At 40.4% G+C, this 16,984-nt stretch overlaps 2 protein-coding genes across 2 annotated transcripts in view; one reads left to right on the top strand and one right to left on the bottom strand.

Moving 5' to 3' along the window:
* LOC129374750 (fibroblast growth factor receptor-like 1) overlaps nucleotides 1–7,316 on the top strand; it is a 43,597-nt gene extending 36,281 nt beyond the window's left edge. Inside the window, exons 4-7 of the mRNA XM_055053360.1 lie at nucleotides 1,332–1,400; nucleotides 1,858–2,142; nucleotides 4,323–4,676; nucleotides 6,299–7,316. Coding sequence (XP_054909335.1) covers nucleotides 1,332–1,400; nucleotides 1,858–2,142; nucleotides 4,323–4,676; nucleotides 6,299–6,714 — 1,124 coding nt within the window. The 3' untranslated portion in view covers nucleotides 6,715–7,316. The remainder of the gene's footprint in view (nucleotides 1–1,331; nucleotides 1,401–1,857; nucleotides 2,143–4,322; nucleotides 4,677–6,298) is intronic.
* A 1,624-nt stretch (nucleotides 7,317–8,940) lies between these two features.
* tacc3 (transforming, acidic coiled-coil containing protein 3) lies at nucleotides 8,941–16,927 on the bottom strand. The gene is made up of 17 exons (XM_055053561.1): nucleotides 16,791–16,927; nucleotides 15,582–15,744; nucleotides 15,309–15,436; nucleotides 14,787–14,824; nucleotides 13,761–14,703; nucleotides 13,329–13,389; nucleotides 13,133–13,241; nucleotides 13,006–13,064; nucleotides 12,798–12,928; nucleotides 11,050–11,128; nucleotides 10,851–10,970; nucleotides 10,682–10,749; nucleotides 10,387–10,430; nucleotides 10,133–10,293; nucleotides 9,946–10,052; nucleotides 9,183–9,303; nucleotides 8,941–9,103 (listed from the first exon to the last, which is right to left on the bottom strand). The coding sequence occupies exons 2-17, from the start codon at nucleotides 15,741–15,743 to the stop codon at nucleotides 9,038–9,040; spliced, it is 2,397 nt and encodes a 798-aa protein (XP_054909536.1). The 5' UTR covers nucleotide 15,744; nucleotides 16,791–16,927; the 3' UTR covers nucleotides 8,941–9,037.
* Nucleotides 16,928–16,984: the final 57 nt, after the last annotated feature.

The raw sequence follows: 16,984 nt of genomic DNA, 5'->3' as shown, positions 1-16,984 counted from the left end.
GAAAAAAAACTGAAGTCAGAAAGAAAACCCCGGCAGTGCGGGACCAGGATCTGTTTGGATTGGGAGGTTCAGGAACCGGCAGGAATGTGGAGAGCCCAAGTGAGCAAGAGGGAAATATTTCTCGGGTTATTATCGTTGGCCAGTTAAAGCCCCTTCAAATAGCCATTACATCATGGCTGGGATCGGTGCTGCAGGGGACAAACAAAGGAGGGCCTGTACCTAGAGAACCCAGGAGAGCTCCGACGGTTTCAGGGTTCTCAGAGGGAGGCAGAGCGGCGAGGGTTAGAAGTCACATCTGGCCTCTTTACCTGGCCCAATCAAACCAAGAGGAGGGAATCAAGTGAGTGAGACCCGATGCGGAAGAATCCAGCAGAGCCAGAAATTAAAATCGGTCACAGAAGGTAGAAATAGTTACGTTGAGTCGCAATGAATGCATTTGCTTATTTTTTATTCTAAGAATGCACTGGTTGGAAAAGCTGTGACTGTGGATGCACCTTCAGCTGAATGTCTCTTATCTGCAGAGCATCAAATGTGGATGAAGTTTCAGTCATTATAAGGTCTTTAAGCCCAGTCTTAGCTGGGCTGCATGATGTCAGCCAGTGACTAAACTCCACAGCTGTCCGCTCTAACAGGGCTTAATAAAAAACGATCATATTACTTCCAAATGCAGCAGAGTGTGACCCCAGCATGCAGCCGGCGCAGAGAGTCTTAAAACTCACTTCTAGGTCAGTTTGACGCTGTAACAGTAACAGGGTCAGATGTTAAAGTGCTGCTTGCTTTAACGTTGACTTATTATGCTTCCTTAAACACGTTAAGATAAGCCTGTGGGCTGCAGAAAAAAATGTTCATTACATTTATGGCACAAAATCATTCTTCGATGATGACATTTTAGTCTGGTAAATTATTTCAGCTCCTTTTAGAATGAGCTGTTTTAGGGCATCTTGCTGGCCACGCCCCCAACTCAACGCTTATACTCAAAATGGCTGCAAACAAATGCTGAATTACGTAACAATGCATGAAGTTGTTTCTAAACAGCAAGTCAAAAACAAAATACTTGCCACATGCTGGAATGGGGTTGCTAGAATGTTTTTAAAACGGCTCCTTTTCCTTTCACTAAAAACACTAACTTATGCCACAAAAACAGCCGAATGGTTTTTGTTAAGCTCTTGGACTGTTTTTAAAAGCATAAAAACACAAAGAAAGAAGTGAATTTTGCATAATAGGTCTCACTTTTAAGTGATAGAAACTGCATTCAGTTTTGTAGAAATAAAGGCCTTTTCCTGTCATGTAGTCATGCGCTGATGTGTTTCTATTCCTTTATGTGTCTGCAGATGATCCTCGCTCTGATAATTCAGGACCAGCGAACGGAGCAGAACCAGAACCAGGTGGTGACAAATTGGGTAAGAACTCCACGTCTAATGTCCTGCTTTTGACAAACCGCACTGCCTTGCAAACTTTTCACATTTTGTCACTTTCCAACCACAAACTTTAATGTGCTTTATCTGGATTTTATGCGATGGACCGACACAAAGGGGCTTTGTATGTGAAGTTTAAGGAAAGTCATTCTATACACGGCCGTTTTCATTTGCTTTACTCATAGAAATCTGAACATTGTGGAATGTAGTTTACTCTGATACTCCCAAAGAAAATCAACTGCCTTCAGAATTAAGCTAAATTACTAAAGTTCATCTCGTTTCCAACCTATACAGTATATCGTCAGCTTTTTTTTTTTGACTTAACTGAAATTTATCATGACAAAAATACATAAAAAATGTTTTACAATAAATCATAAACAATACAATAAATTGTTTCCTCCCAATCTTTGGATATTCAAACTTAAATATTTCCCCCTGGCAGCTCGTCCTCGCTTCACGCAGCCGGAGAAGATGAGGCGCAGGGTGATAGCGTGTCCTGTGGGCAGCACGGTGCGCCTCAAGTGTTCAGCCAGCGGAAACCCTCGGCCGGACATCGTGTGGCTGAAGGACGACCGGCCCCTGACGGAGCAGGAAGTCGGCGAGGGCCGCCAGAGGAAGTGGACTCTGAGTCTGAAGAATGTGGTGCCGGAGCACAGTGGCAAATACACCTGTAGAGTCTCCAACCGGGCCGGGGAGATCAACGCCACGTACAAGGTCGAAGTCATCCGTGAGTATCAACCAAACCAGCTGTAGTCGTTCATAGAACAGCAGCTCCAGTGTCATGATACCGCCACCACCATGTTTCAGTGGACAGGTGAGGAATGGGGGTTTGTGTTTAGGCCTGCACAATAACAAATTTCACTGGATGATGAATTGTCCTAGATCTTATAGCGATCAACAATAATAATGTTGCTTTGAGACTTTCAGGTCATCTAATGATAATGGAATAATAATGGAAGAACACGTTCTCAAAGATCAATAAGCTTTCATTTCTAATGAACATTTAAACCTGGAACTGGAAGACATTTTAAATATCAAGATTAATCAACAAAATAACAAAATTAATTATTAAGTCTCTGTAAAGTAAATTATCCTTCAAAACCAGGGCCATTTGAGACCAAAGCACCAGACCTAAGAGATTTATCATCCACTTTTTGGTCAATAATTAGATAACAATAGCAGCTGAACAGAAGATTTTTTTAAGCGTAATATGAACTGAGTGAAGCTAAAACTATGCTACCGGAGGAGTTTTGGTTAAAACATATTTACAAAGTATGTTTTTCTGGCTTTAATGCAAAATTTACAAAAGAAAACTTTGCACATTCTTGGCTTGATTACTGCTGTGATTCTGTTGTTTTTTCAGCAAATTGCCTTTTTTAAGTCTGTACACTCGTTAGCGAATAATCGATTACTAAATTAGTTGGTGATTATTTTAATAATCGATTTGTCTGATTGATCGTTTCAGCCCAAGTGTAAACACTTTCACTAAGCGCTTGTAGCTGCAGGAAATAGACTCAAATCGGCATCATTGCAGGTCGGCATCTACAGACAAATCTTCTCTCCTTCACTGCAGTCCGATTGTGATCAGCAGGTCTGGGTGAATGTTCTCTCAACAGCGAGAAGCACATTGAGGAAGCAGTCTGAGACTGAGGGCTGGTGCCCCACTGTTTGTTCAGGGAGGGGACCATCCAGCCAATCTGGAGCTGATTAAAGCCCAGCTGTCTGCCAGAACCCCCTCCAACCCCCTGAGAGCGTAGCGCTGTACAACCAGGAGCATGGAGAGGAAGCTAATCACACATACTTCTTGTGTTACATGTGGTGTTCCTGCCTCTCTCTCAATTACAAGCTCTTACCTTTAGGCTACTTTGGACAAGGAATGTAAGTTATCGATTCATGAGTTGATCGTTGAGAGGAGTTAAAACTGTGTTTTTTCACTATTAAAATAATAAAAAGTATGAAAATCATTAGCTAAACAAATAGAATGAGGTTTGATTGTTTTATGAGTTTGTCTACTGACTTGGCAGGAATCCCATTATATGTCTTAGGAAAAATATACCGAAAATATTCTACTGATTTGATTTTGATGATTCACTGCTTGTGCTTGTACCAACACTGCTTCTTGTTAACATTGACAGGAGTTTAAATATAATTTATTTATTTCTGTATTAGTTTCGTTTTGTGTGTTTTCTTTTTCTTTATTTTGTGTCTGGAAGAGTTGAAAAATGACCAAAAATAAATAAACTCAAACTTATCTCTTAAAGATCAACTAGCGATTAATTGATGAGGGCAGACTGTCTTTTCAAAACATGAAGGATTTTTTATTTTATAACTACATGATAAATATATAAAAATTTTGCCCTTACTGTACACTTTTTTATTCTTTATTGGTGTCTTTTTATACATGTTATATTCTATCTTTGTGTGAGCGTTTTTTACACTTATTGCCTGTCACTTTGCTGCAGTTGCACAGAAATGTTCCCATTGTCGGACAATGAAGGATTTTAGCTTACAACAGCCCTCAAAATCTGCTTTTCTATCGCCACATCCTCCCCTTTGGTAATTATTTAACAAAAACGCTATTAATGTAATAACCTGATAAGCTTGTCGCGTGTTTATATTTTAAAAAAGAGCCGCATAAAGCGCATTTTATATCCCAAACCTGACTGTCTTTTATCCATTCTAGTTGTCCGCCATCTTTTCTAACGGATCAACAGGTCCACTTAAAGACGACGAGCGGCGCCCTCTGTAGGACGGCGGCCAAACTACAATAACATTTAGTCTCTAAACGACGTTGTTAGCTAATCGATCGGAATGAAATTTAAACTAGTAAAACGTTAATCAACGATGAATTATTTGCGTCCCTACTTTGGACTAAAACAATGTTTGTGACGGTTCTTTTCGTTGCAGAAAGGACGAGCTCCAAACCGGTTCTGACCGGAACGCATCCGGTGAACACCACGGTGGACTACGGCGGCACCACGTCCCTCCAGTGCAAAGTGCGCAGTGACGTCAAGCCTGTCATCCAGTGGCTGAAGCGCGTGGAGTCCCACGAAGAGAGCCGCTATAACTCCACCATCGAGGTGGGGGACCACAGGTTCGTGGTGCTGCCCACCGGGGAGGTTTGGTCCCGGCCCGACGGCTCCTACCTCAACAAGCTGCTCATCACCCGCGCCAAGGAGGACGACGCCGGCATGTACATCTGCTTAGGCGCCAACACGATGGGCTACAGCTTCCGCAGCGCCTTCCTGACGGTGCTGCCCGGTGAGATGCCGGCGGCAAATTCACGCCACAAAACTAACAAAAGTTACTTTAGAACATTTTCTAGAAAACTGTACTTGTACATTTCTGAGCCTGATTTTTTTTTTTTTTTTTTTTTTTTAGAAAAAACATTCAGTCGAAAATAATTCTAAAAAAATCCAAAAAACTTTGAGCTTGAAAAGCTTAAAATTTGTGAGAAATGTTCCAAAATTTCTAAATTAAATCAAATTTTATTTGTATCGCATTTACACATTGTAAGTGCTTTACATCATAACAAAAACACAAAATCATTGTGCAACATAAAATTAACAATCAAAACATGACAATATGTCAAGTTCCGTGATTAAATTTATAATTGATTACGTTTCAAATACAATTCTAAACAGGTAGGTTTTTAGTCGAGATTTAAAGGAAGTCAGGGTTTCTGCTGTTTTACAATTTTCTGGAAGTTTGTTCCAAATTTTTGGTGCATAGATGCTGAAAGCTGCTTTTCCTCTCTTGGTTCTGGTTCTGGGGATGCGGAGCAGACCAGAACCAGAAGATCTGAGAGGTCGGGAGGGTTGATACAACAACAGCAGATCTTTGATGTATTGTGGTGCTGAACAGTTCAGTGATTTGTAAATTAACAACAGTATTTTAAAATCTATTCTTTGAGCTACAGGGAGCCAGTGGAGGGACTTTAAAACTGGTGTTTTGTGCTCTATTTTCCTGGTTTTAGTGAGAACGCGAGCAGCAGCATTCTGGATCAGCTGCGGCTGTTTGATTGATTTATTGGACAAGCCTCTGAAGACACTGTTCCAATAATCAATAATCAGATTAATCACAGAAATGTTCTAGAAAGATTGTCTGATTTCCAAAAGTCAAAAATTTGTGAAAAAACGAGAAATTTTGAGATTAGGCAAAAAAAAAAAAAAAAATCTAGAAAAAACCTTGACAATTACTGAGCTCTAAAATTTGATAGAAATACTCTGAAATGTCTTTACTTATTTTAAAAAGAATCTGATATTAGTATCAGAATTTGAATTTGTCAAAAAATCTGAGATTTTGAGATTCTTATATTATCTAGGGAAAAAAACCGTTGAAATTTCTGAACGAAAAAAATTACAACTTGTGAGAAAATAACTAAAAAAAACAATTAACTTTCAGATTAAAAAGGAAAAAAAATACTTTTTTTAAATTTTCAAAAGTTGAAATTTTCTAGTTCCAAAGCAGATAATTTCACTTATCAGTGTTAGAAGTAAAATAATCTGCCAGTGAAAGTAGAAATGTTTCATCAGTATTAAGGAATTATTTACTGATAAGAAACTTGTGTTTCTTACTGAAAATTTAGTTATAATTTTGTTTTATCTGTAATAAAATATTTGCACCTGAAACTAAATTAAAATACCTTGTTAAGATTCTGTGTTTTTGCAGTGTAAGCAAAACACAGGCAGATTTTGGTTCAAAGTAATCTGTGTTTTTCTGACTCAGTGGAGGGAATTAAATATTAAGGTAGTTCTAATGTAATATTGACGCATTATAATGTCATATGTAAATGTTTCAAACCAACACCTGCAATATTTAAGCAGTCGTTTATTCATGAATCAGGTTGAGATCTTCCATATTTATGTTTCCTCTCTCTGCAGACACGAAGCCGCCCGTCTCCCTGCTCCCGTCCAACACCAGCTCCCTCCCCTGGCCCGTCATCATCGGCATCCCGGCTGGAATAGTCTTCATCTTCGCCACGGTCCTGCTGTGGTTCTGCCAGAGCAGGAAGCACTGCCCGCCTCCCAGCGCCGCGCCGCCGCAGAGCTCCCACCGCGCGCCGTACCGAGAGCGGGACCGGGGCTGCCCGCCGCCGTCCTCCAGCTCCTCCAGCCCGGACAAAGACTGCCTGAACTACGAGGACTACCTGGCCCAGCAGCAGCTGCTCCTCAGCCAGGCCGGACCCAGCGTCCCGCCCAAAATCTACCCCAAAATCTACACGGACATCCACACTCACACCCACTCCCACGTGGACGGGAAGGTGCACCAGCACCAGCACATCCATTTTCAGTGTTAGCCTGAACTGCCATCCTTCATCCAGAACGCTTGCTTGGAAAACCCAGAAAAGTGTGTGTTACCCAACAAAACTTCACATTCTGGTGCTTTTTCTACCCGTTAGAACCTCACACCACTTTGGGTTTTCCTAAACAGATATTTGGATCCGACGAGCACGGAGGATGCAAACGAAAAGGGTACTAAAGGTTCACAGAAGGGCTGGTTTAAAGCTCCGACTCAGGTTGTGTTTGTTAAAGATGCATTTGTTAGGAATGCTGACCACTACCGTTCTCCATCCCACTCCCACTGGTAGCTGTTTATGGCATGCAGACGTTGCCAAAGACTGCAAAGGGTGGAGGGATTGTGTTCCCACCCTCCATGTAAACTGTTCTGGTCCTCTGTAATCTTTATTATTTAACTTTATTTCTGTAGGTTCCCATTATTAGACGTTAGCATGTTGGGACGTACCGGCAGAGACCACCTCCTTATCCAACAACAGTTTATTAAGCTGTAGTCAGAATATTTAATTTATTTTCTTAAAAATGTATCAAAGGTTTATTTTTCAGAGCAAGTCATTTTTCATATCTATGTGATATTAATAAAGTATACTGTTTGTGTATTGTACCCTTTGAATTCATCATTTTAAACCAATTTATGCCAGAATGTAGGCATTTTCTCTTTGTCATTTTTGCTCATTTTCTTGGACATTTTGAACTTTCATTCAGGTCTCAATATTTGCATTTTTTTTTTTTAAAAAAAGCAGTTTCTTGGCTGTTAATGTTTCTAGGTGTTTTAAAAATTAACCGCTTAAAAACCAGGCGCAGTTACCTAGCAACCCAAGTAGGGAGCTCCAGCACTTTTGGTCAGCTGAAAAGAAAAATGTAATGAACATGTTTTGGAGCCACAAGCTGCAAATATTTCACACCAAGTTAACTAAAAGTTCATTCACTGGAAAATGATTTCTTTCATTTTATGGGGGGTTTTGTCAGTTAAATGCATCAAGTCATAAAGATTTAAGATATGAGAAAGATATTCAAAATGGGGCTGAAACAATCAGATTATCTCTATTAGTAAAATGTAGTTTTCTAAACTACAGTAGTTATTGTTGGGGATGCTCAAATATGAACATTTTGATGGATATCTGATAGTAATATTGCTGTTATAACTTTACCAATATTTTATTTTAATAGATTATTCAGTGACATATTTCTTTACAACTGCCCTAATTCCAAATATGCAAATGGAAACTGCTGTGACATGAGCTGCTTTTCCATCAGCCTTAAAAGAGGAATTTGACATTTCAAAAGGAAATTTGCTTAATGGAAAAAAAAAAAAAAGTTTTTGGCACTGATGTAGTTCCAAAATTCCAGAAACACTTCCTTTGTGCAGGGGTCATGTGATCAACACCAGGATGTTACTACTGGAGGAAACAACAAACGACAGCAAGTGGTTAAATTTATCCATGTGATTCTAATTACATTTCTGGTTTAATGGAAACATTGCGATTGCAGGATTATATTTAGTGGAGTATCAACAGTTTTGCACAAGTTTAATGGAAACGCAGCCACAGTAGCAGTTTTAAGTTTGTGAAAGTGAGCTGTAGCTTTAAGAGTCTTTTAGATTGGTCTTGTGCTTTATTCTAATTACAAGAGAAACAGAATTCCCATCATCTGCACGACTTAATCCTTGAAATGAAAGTATAAATTAAATAGTCAAAAAATAACATCAAACTTTCAGTTTTTAAACTTAATTACTGAAAGAAGCTTTTTTTGGTTCGGGGTGCAGAATGAGACCATGTGGGGGTTTGACTCAGAGTGCCGTCTCCCTTTGAGTGGGTTAAAGTGTCTGTGGGTGATGCAGTGCCGGGTCGGTCGTGTCCAGACAGGTTCCAGTCTCACGGTGGCTCTGACTGACGTGGAGACCGACCGAGCCGGCAGCATCTTCTCCCCCTGCAGTCTCATTCAGGTCCAATCTAGGTAGGGTTTCCTTTCACCATTCAGGAAGCGCATTGTCCCGCTGTGGGAGTGACGTGACGGGAGCCTGTGATTGCTCCGGGAAGAAGGGGAGCTTTGTGTTGTTTAGTTGCAGGAAGAGCGTTGGCTCCAGACAGATGATGGGACAAAACAGAAAACTACAACGATGGTCTAATGTTACATTTGCGTCCTTAACTAATGGATGCATACAAATGGAGCTGAACACCGCCCTCTGGTGGTACCAGCTTGCATAAAACGAGACTTCAGAGAAGATATTCAAATTTGTAAATTCTCTTTATTATACAGTCTATTAAAACACAAAAATAGAACAAACAAAAGTGAAGCAGAAACAAAAAGTATTTACAGTTGAGCTCAGCCTTTCTGCACTTTGGATATTAGCTCATCGCAGAGCTTGGTGAGCTCCTCCGCTTCTTTTTCCTGAAACAAATTCACATGGAGATTTTTAAAAAAACTTTTTTTAAAATATATAAATCGATTCACACTGATGATCACTCACTTTCTGATCAAGGCTTTTCTCCAGAGACTGAGTCTTCAGCTGCTCCCGCCGCAGCTGGGCCTGAAGAGCCGACAGCTCCGCCTTATATTTCGATCGGACCTCAGCAATTTCCTCATTTGCACTAAAAAAAAATAAAGTAGTTTAGTCTCTTCAGCCAAAACTATTTATTTGACTAACAGCGATGAATGCACTATTGAAATAATAGCCAACCGATTTGGTAATCAATCGTTAACCGAACCATATAAACTGAAAAGAGGCCATTTGCTGTAAAAAAGAAAATATAGCTGCAATTAACAGTGAACTACAAAACACTAATACAATGACATATTAGGGTTATTGTGGATGAAAAATAAATAAATAAAAACTCAAATTTAGAGATTAATCTCAGAAATTTTCAACAAAACTTGAAAATTCAGTTTGGAAAATCGAAAATGTGCTACAAAATAATACAAAAAAAGAGAAGGAAAAAGTCAAATTTCAGATTTTGTTTTAAAAAAATGTTTTATACTTTATTTCTATGATGGCCCAAATACTCCATTATACCATTAGATCATTTGAAGCAAAGGATGCATCTGCAACTAAAACTCAACACGTGTACGCTAAAGGGACACTACCGCATTTTAGGCAAGATAGTATTTTCTTATATTGGACAAAAAAAAAACAACCCTGAAATGAAGAAATCTGTAGAATTTTTTGAATCGATCAATCAATAACTAAACAATGTGTTAGCAGCTAAAACCAGATGTGAGTTTTGTCGTCTTACAGGTTGATCTTCTCCTCGGCGTGAGCCTTCAGTGTCTGGTACCGCTGGTCGCCCTTTTTTATCCTTTCCAAGTAATCCTGGGCGCAGGACTTCAGGGTCTCTTCATTCTGGCAGAGGGAGAAACAGGATTTGCTTTTTGCTGCCATGAAGAACCAAAACGGCGGCGTTCTTCCTCTGTGAATCGGACCTTTTTGTAGCCTTCCACCACGTCCTTGTACTTCTCCAGCCTCTTCAACATTTCGCCCAGCGACCGCTCCATGGCGCTCAGGTCGCTGGACACCTGGTCCTTCTCCGTCAGAGCCTGGCTGAGCTTCTTCTGCGCCTCCTCCCTCTCCTTCTCATGACTGTCTAATTTAATCAGGAAGAAAAATAAAATGCTTTCAGGGTTTTTAAGGAAAACAAAGACCAATAAAAGAAATCAGATATGTTTTATAAACTCACCATTCATATTTGCAATCAGCAGCTCGAACTCTGCCATTACTTTTCTATTGAAGAAGAATATTTTACGTTAAATTTGAGATAACAGTTCAGTTTGACCATCTTCATCTTCCAATTACAGACAGCTTGATGTATTTACCGTACTTTAAAGCAGATTAAGATGCAGAATAAGGACTTCGGCAGCAAAACTTAACATTTTTTTTTATTTCTCTAGATCTAAATATCATTAAAACTTAATTCCAAGCAGCTTAGAAATTTTGTAAAAGCAAAAGACGTAAAGTTAGCATTCAAAGCTCACCTCATTTCTTGACCATCGTCTTGCAGCCTTTTAAGCTTGGCGTTCCACTGCTCCTCTTTCTCCTTAGCCTGTTTGAAAACGTTTAGCACAAGAAAGTAACTTTTATCATCTTTACATTAAATCTGATTAACGAGTGAAAACAGAACCAGAGTGGCATGAAAAGACAAACCTCGGCCTGCACCCTCGCCATGGCGGCATCCATGTCCTTCTGGCTGTACGTCAGAACCTCAATAATGGATTCCTCTGCAGGTTTGGGGAACGGAGGGATGAGACTCTGCAGGACGAGAGGCTGAGAGACGGAAGAAGGGAAGGATGAGAACCGGCCAGGCGCTCCGACCACAAACTGTTCGACTCGGATTGAGACTCACAGCAGCCGCTGCGTCCTCCACCAGTTTGAAAACATCGTTCTGTGAGCGTTCGGATGACTCCTTCCCTGCTTCACTGAACCTGCAAGGTAATCATGTTCATGTCTGAGAGAAACTGAATGTGAAATAAGAGGGTATCCAGACATGATGTGCTATAAAAGTGCATCATATATTATGTCCTGCTGTTAAAAATGCAGATATCAAACAACTTAAAATATTTTAAAATTTGGCCTCCGTCTCTTTAAGAAGCTCCTACTCTTTCACATTTTAGCACATCATAATGTTTCTGAACTAAAATAACTCCAACCATGAACTGCTGATGTTCATTTTCTTACCCACAGGCTGATATTAATATCATGCAACATTTTATTCCCTTTTTCACACATAAACCACTTTAATTTGACCAAACCTTTCATAAAACTGCTCCTTCCCACATATACATCTCAGCCTTTATTGAAAAAGTTGCCATATTTAAAACTCCAGCTCATTAAAATCCTGACTTTGCTTCAACAAGCTGACAAAATTTTCACTCCTGTCATTTAAAGACAACATTTCTGCTTTTATTTTAGCAACACATAACTCTGTAAAGGTCAGGGTGGTTCCTGCTGCAGATGGATCCCTTTAAATAGCAGAGAAAACTCACAGGGTTCCTATAAATCTTCCATTACGACACTCCAGACCTTCTGTAACCCAAACCACACCTACATGTTGAAGCTCTTACCTTTAAAGCTGCAACTGATTTTTCACATAAAGTAGCTGAGGCTTGTTCTAAAAGTTGCAGTTTATGAGTGAAACAACGTGCAACAGTGTTATGGTTCTCATGGGAAAGTTATTTAATTGTTTCTCGTTTATCTGCTGTCCATGAAAGTCCTTGAATATTTAATTTCCCGTATGAAAGAAAGTGTTTGCCTGCAATCCGTTTAGTAACCAAGTAGATTCTCAAACAAACTGCTTTCAGAGTCGAACGCTGCAAAGCATCCGAAGAAAAGATGACAGAGAAAATGTATCCTCTCTGGTTTTTGAAAATGTTTTTTTTCACTCTTTGTTAAAGACAATTTGCGTCACACAGAATAACGTTTGACAGCAGAGTGGGAGTGTTTTCACACCTGATAGTCCAGTTGACTCCATTTGATTGGGGCCAAAATTGCAACTTTTGTTACATTTTCAGCTGCTGCTTTTCTCTGTGTCAAACAAGCCAAACCCTTTGAAACACCTGTTCCCCTCCCTGCCTGTGGAGGCGCTGCAACAACAACTGCAGAAGAAATTCCTTCTTTAGTAGACGTAAACAATAACTCAGCAGGGTCAGATTTTAGTGGTTGTACAATTTCTTTGGCAAAAGCCATTTCTCCCTTCAACGTTTGACTCTCACGTTTGTTTTGGTTGTTTCTACCCACAATGCCCTGCACTGCAGTTTGCTTCCTGCTTTTGGAGCAGCCTCCAGTCCGCCTGGCGTTCACACACGCATCGAACTGAGATGGAAGTTTTCAGGGGTCACATCAGTTTGACTTCATGTTCACACCTTTCCAAAACAAACTGAACTTTCTTGACAAACAAACAAACAAAAAAAGGCTTTTCTTCTTCAGCTTAATTTGTTCGGCTCTATTTTTAAATTGAACAAAGGCTACAAGTATTATCAAGTGTTTATCTTTGATAAATAAATTATTTTAGATGTTTATGGGTGGTGTAATGTATGCAAGGGTCTCCTCCAGTATCCATTGGCAACAAATCAGCATAAATGAAGGTAGCAGTACCGTGCAGAAAGGCCAGCAGGGGCAGCAGAGAGCAGCTGAGCAGCAGGACCTGCAGGTTTCTTTGGGCTTTCTCTCAGTAGTGGATCAAACTTTAGGTACAACGACTGTTTCCTCAGCGCGGACTCCTTAAACTGCTCAGGGACAAAAATAACTTTGAAATATCTTCACAGCAGAAATGCAGATAATTTTTCGAGTGTGCCGCACTTACACTGCTGGAGCCAAACTGTTCAAGGTAATCAATCTGCCCATCAAAGTCGTTGGCCATGACTGGAAGAGAACAGCAGTAAAGTAAAAACAAATATGTATCTGATGACTTTGCAGCAGCGTTCACTCACACATGCTTCCAGGAACAAACTCTTCTTTGGAGTCCAGAGGGCTCTGGGGTTTCAGGCTCCTGCTTTCACTTTCCAGGTCTTTCTCTGACAGAACCACGCGATCCCCCATCTGACATTTCAGGAGAATTACAGTTTGTGTAAATTAGCAAAGAGAGAAGGAAGTTTGAGGGCAGCGACAAACTGAATCGCTGCTCACCGAGGCGTCATGAGGCTCAGCAGGAGGCGACGTCTCTGCAGGAGGCGACGTCTCTGCAGCCCTGCAGGAAAACAATTAAAGCTCAGATCAGTCAGAGTTACAGAAAAGCTTTGAAATGTTCTTTGCAAGTTTTCTGGTATTTAACAAATATAACTAATTTTGGTAATTCTATTTGGCACAAAACAAAAAAAGAAAATTAGTCAAATTTAACTTCAGACAGTAAGAAAAAAAAGTTGGTGAATTTTTATTTGGTGGAAGAAAAATATTTGGTTTGAACTGTGAAAAAAACCTAATAAATTTAGGTTCTTAATCAAACATATAATTGCATTTTGTTATAAAATTGTGCAATTGTAACATCAGACACTTTATTGAAATTCAAAAATTTCCCAGGATTTACAGGACCTGTACGAACCCTGTGACAGATTTACTCACTTCTCCGATGAAGCAGCCATCTCTTTCTCCGGGTCGTTGGTTTGTTCTGCGGCGTCCGGCTCCAGCTGGACGGGACAGGGAACGCTGCTGCTCTTCGGAGAGTCAACGATGCTCGTTTTGGTGCTGAAGGGATTGAAGTTCGGATCGTTGAACTTCTCAAAGTCGAAGGAGTAGGAAGCTTTGGGCACAGCAGCGTCTCCGGGTCCGGCTTTCCCAGAGGACTCTTCAGAGGGTTTACGATCAGACGGCGGCTTTAATTCTTCACGTTTTCTGTCGGTGGATCTCTTGCCGAGCTTTTTAGGTGGCGGCTTCCGCTTGACTTCAGCGCCGTCGCTGAAGTTGAACTCGAGTTTGATCGGCCCCTCTGGAGGAAGGACTTTCTCCTCATCAGGAGCTTCAGCGGGTTTGGTTTCCTCTGCAGGTGGATCGTCCTCTGCCACCTTTCTTCCAACTCCAACAGGCGAGTTCTGGATTTTTGAGCCTCCGGTCTGGAAAGGGTTGATGGAGTCAAGGCTGTCAAAATCCAGGTTGTAGGATCCCTTTCCTGGAAGAGCGCCGTCCTCGCTGAAACCGCCCGATGCTTCCTGTTGTCCTGTGCTTGCAGACACTTCACCAGGTTGCTTTTCATCAGGCGTAGCTGAGATGACGTCCTGCTCTTCCTTCGCCACGTTCACTATGACCACGCTGCTCTCTGTGGAGACGTCCGCCAGAGAGTTTTCCACGGACGGCGTGAAGGGCAGCGTGTCGTCCAGCGGGGCTTCGGCTCCCGGTTCCTCCGTGGGCGTCCGGCGGGCCTCACTGGGATCGTCGGCGGGCCTGACGGGAGACAGCAGCATCCGATTGGAGCCCTGGAAGGGGTTGATGGCGTCTAGGTTATCAAAATCCAGCTGGTAGCCGCCTCTGCTCTGGATCGGCATCTCGTCATCGGGGAACAAAGACGGATCTGATGGGAGAGTCAATTTATTATCGGTCGATTTATACACAGGACAAAATAAGGTAAATAGTTAATGTTTTCAGATAAATTACCTTTTTTTGGAGGCTCAGTTGGTTCATGTGGTGAGATGCTGAAAAAAACAACAACGCTGTTATCAAAGCCTGCCATAATTAATCAGCTAAAATGAACTTGATAATTTCCATCATGATTCTAAATATTTTTAAAAGAGAACTTTATTTACAGACATCGTTTTAGTTACATTTTAGTTGGTTTCTTTTGTAGCTTAATTTTTAAAGTATTCCTGCATGAGACAGCGCATAGAACAGATGGTGTATATGTGTTTTATATTTCTCTTTAATTTATTGCTTTGGTTTTGTCGTTTTAATTTGGATATTGAAAGTATCTTTCATTTTCGACTTATTAGTCTCAAAAAGGGTGAATTTGCATTATTATTATGCTATTATATTTCTTGAAAATAGCATCTAAGTTTACAATATCATCCTAATAATTTCTGGGACAAATCGTCAACCAGTAAAGTTTATCATTATGACAGACTTAGTGTTACTTTTTTTTCCATGTAAAGACAAATCGGAAGCATAAAATCCGTTTCTTACTCTGATTTCTCCACATTAAAAGAGCCGATCACTTTCATGTTCTCGTCCACACAGGGCATAACGACAGAGTTGCTGGGGGAAAGAATCCTCCGAGTCACTGGATCTCTTCTGGGGGTCTGAAAAGAAACCTGAACAAAGACATTTAGTCAGGGAAGTATGATCACCTGTTGCAAAATCTATTAGAAAACATCATTTTAAACCTGACTGTGTTAATAATAGCATGAATACATCTAGCATCTGTTGTGCTAGATGAATTAACTAACAGTTCTGTACCTTGGAGTCCCTCGGCATGGTCTTACTGGGCAGGTTATCCGTCTGACGCAGGATGGACAGCCTCCCTGTGGGCTGATCCAGGGAAAATATGTCCTGAGACAAGCTGCTGTGCTTTCCTGCTGGGATGACTGCAGAGTTCTCTTTGGCATCCACAGAATTCATCCTGTTAGACAAGAAGCAGCAAAATGACGTTAATGCGTCACTCTGAAAGCTGCATGCAGATGATAAGACTATTCCTGTTGAGGCACGTGACAACAGAGTCAAGAAACTCAGGGCGTACTGTTGTGTTTGATTTGAAGACCATTTTTATTTTTTAGGAAATGAAAGAACACAATCTGTGACTTGGATGTTTTCAGAAGAAAGAAAATGGAGTCAAGTTAAGATGGGAAAATGTTTTTGTATAGTAGCCTTATGCTCTGGTTCTTAAATTGCGCAATAGGTCTGAATGTTTTGGTATGACCCATTTATAAAAGGTAAATATGAAGCCATTTAGTTAGAATATAGAGCTGATAAATGGAGATGCTTGTAATTTTTTTAAAATAGCCTGGGGGTTGGGTGTGCACTTTATGTGATAAGGGCAATAAAGAAAACAAAACAAGAGAGACACTGGAAGACCAAATCTGTGTTAGTGTAGCCTTTTGGAAAACAGAAGTTGACTAAAATTTCACAAATTGAAATTTTAACTAATTGTTGAGGTTAAAAATAATAAAATTGCGTTGACACCATATGACCACCAGGGGGCACCGATAGCTTTACTTAAATTTAACGGACAACTTTCAATTTCTGAAAAAAACCCATAAAACGACACAACAAAATCACTTTCCATAGATAATATCATAAAAACTAAGCAGTTTTTATGATATTACATATAAAGAGACGTACTGATATGACTGCAGACTGAAACCCTGAAAATAGCTCGTGAAGCCGTGTAGCTGTTAGCATGTGACCACAAAGTAAATCACATCAGCTGAACGATCTCATGTTTTCCTCTCTATTTAATTATAAACGCATGTACATTTTACCACTAACACCTATTCAAATTAAGCTTCAACACGGCGTAAAGTAAGTCTTTACATCAAGAAAGACATCGTCAAAAACAGTTAGCATCAGGCTAACTGTTAACGGAAAATTACAGCTAGTTTAAAACTGAGGGAAAAAATGAAAGCCGTTGCACACTGAATTACGATAAGGTAAAAATTCACCACCTACCTGAACAATACTGGTCACTCAGGTTGAAACGATAAGACCTTTTGTGGAGGTATGAACGGTAGTATCGCCAGTAAATACTGATCACTAGTTTTTTGAAAATCCCTCTCCAGTGTCTGAACACGCGCAGCCGTTTGGAATTTAAAAGTCATGAAACGGACCAATCAAATCGATCCAGACATTCAAACAAGATGCGC

The sequence above is a fragment of the Poeciliopsis prolifica genome, unplaced genomic scaffold (genome assembly GCF_027474105.1).
Source record: "Poeciliopsis prolifica strain line A6 unplaced genomic scaffold, Auburn_PproV2 SCAFFOLD037, whole genome shotgun sequence".
Taxonomy (NCBI): Eukaryota; Metazoa; Chordata; class Actinopteri; order Cyprinodontiformes; family Poeciliidae; genus Poeciliopsis; species Poeciliopsis prolifica.
The sequence above is the reverse complement of the archived record's forward strand: the minus strand, read 5'-3'. Positions and strand labels throughout refer to the sequence as shown.

What these genes read in the sequence shown, in the direction of transcription:
- tacc3 (XM_055053561.1), bottom strand. Translation starts at nt 15,743, where the DNA reads ATGAATTCTGTGGATGCCAAAGAGAACTCTGCAGTCATCCCAGCAGGA. An exon ending in CTGAGCCTCATGACGCCTCG is followed by an intron (nt 13,242 to 13,328) that starts GTGAGCAGCGAT and finishes CTGAAATGTCAG; the next exon opens with ATGGGGGATCGCGTGGTTCT. An exon ending in TGGAGGACGCAGCGGCTGCT is followed by an intron (nt 10,971 to 11,049) that starts GTGAGTCTCAAT and finishes TCCGTCTCTCAG; the next exon opens with CCTCTCGTCCTGCAGAGTCT.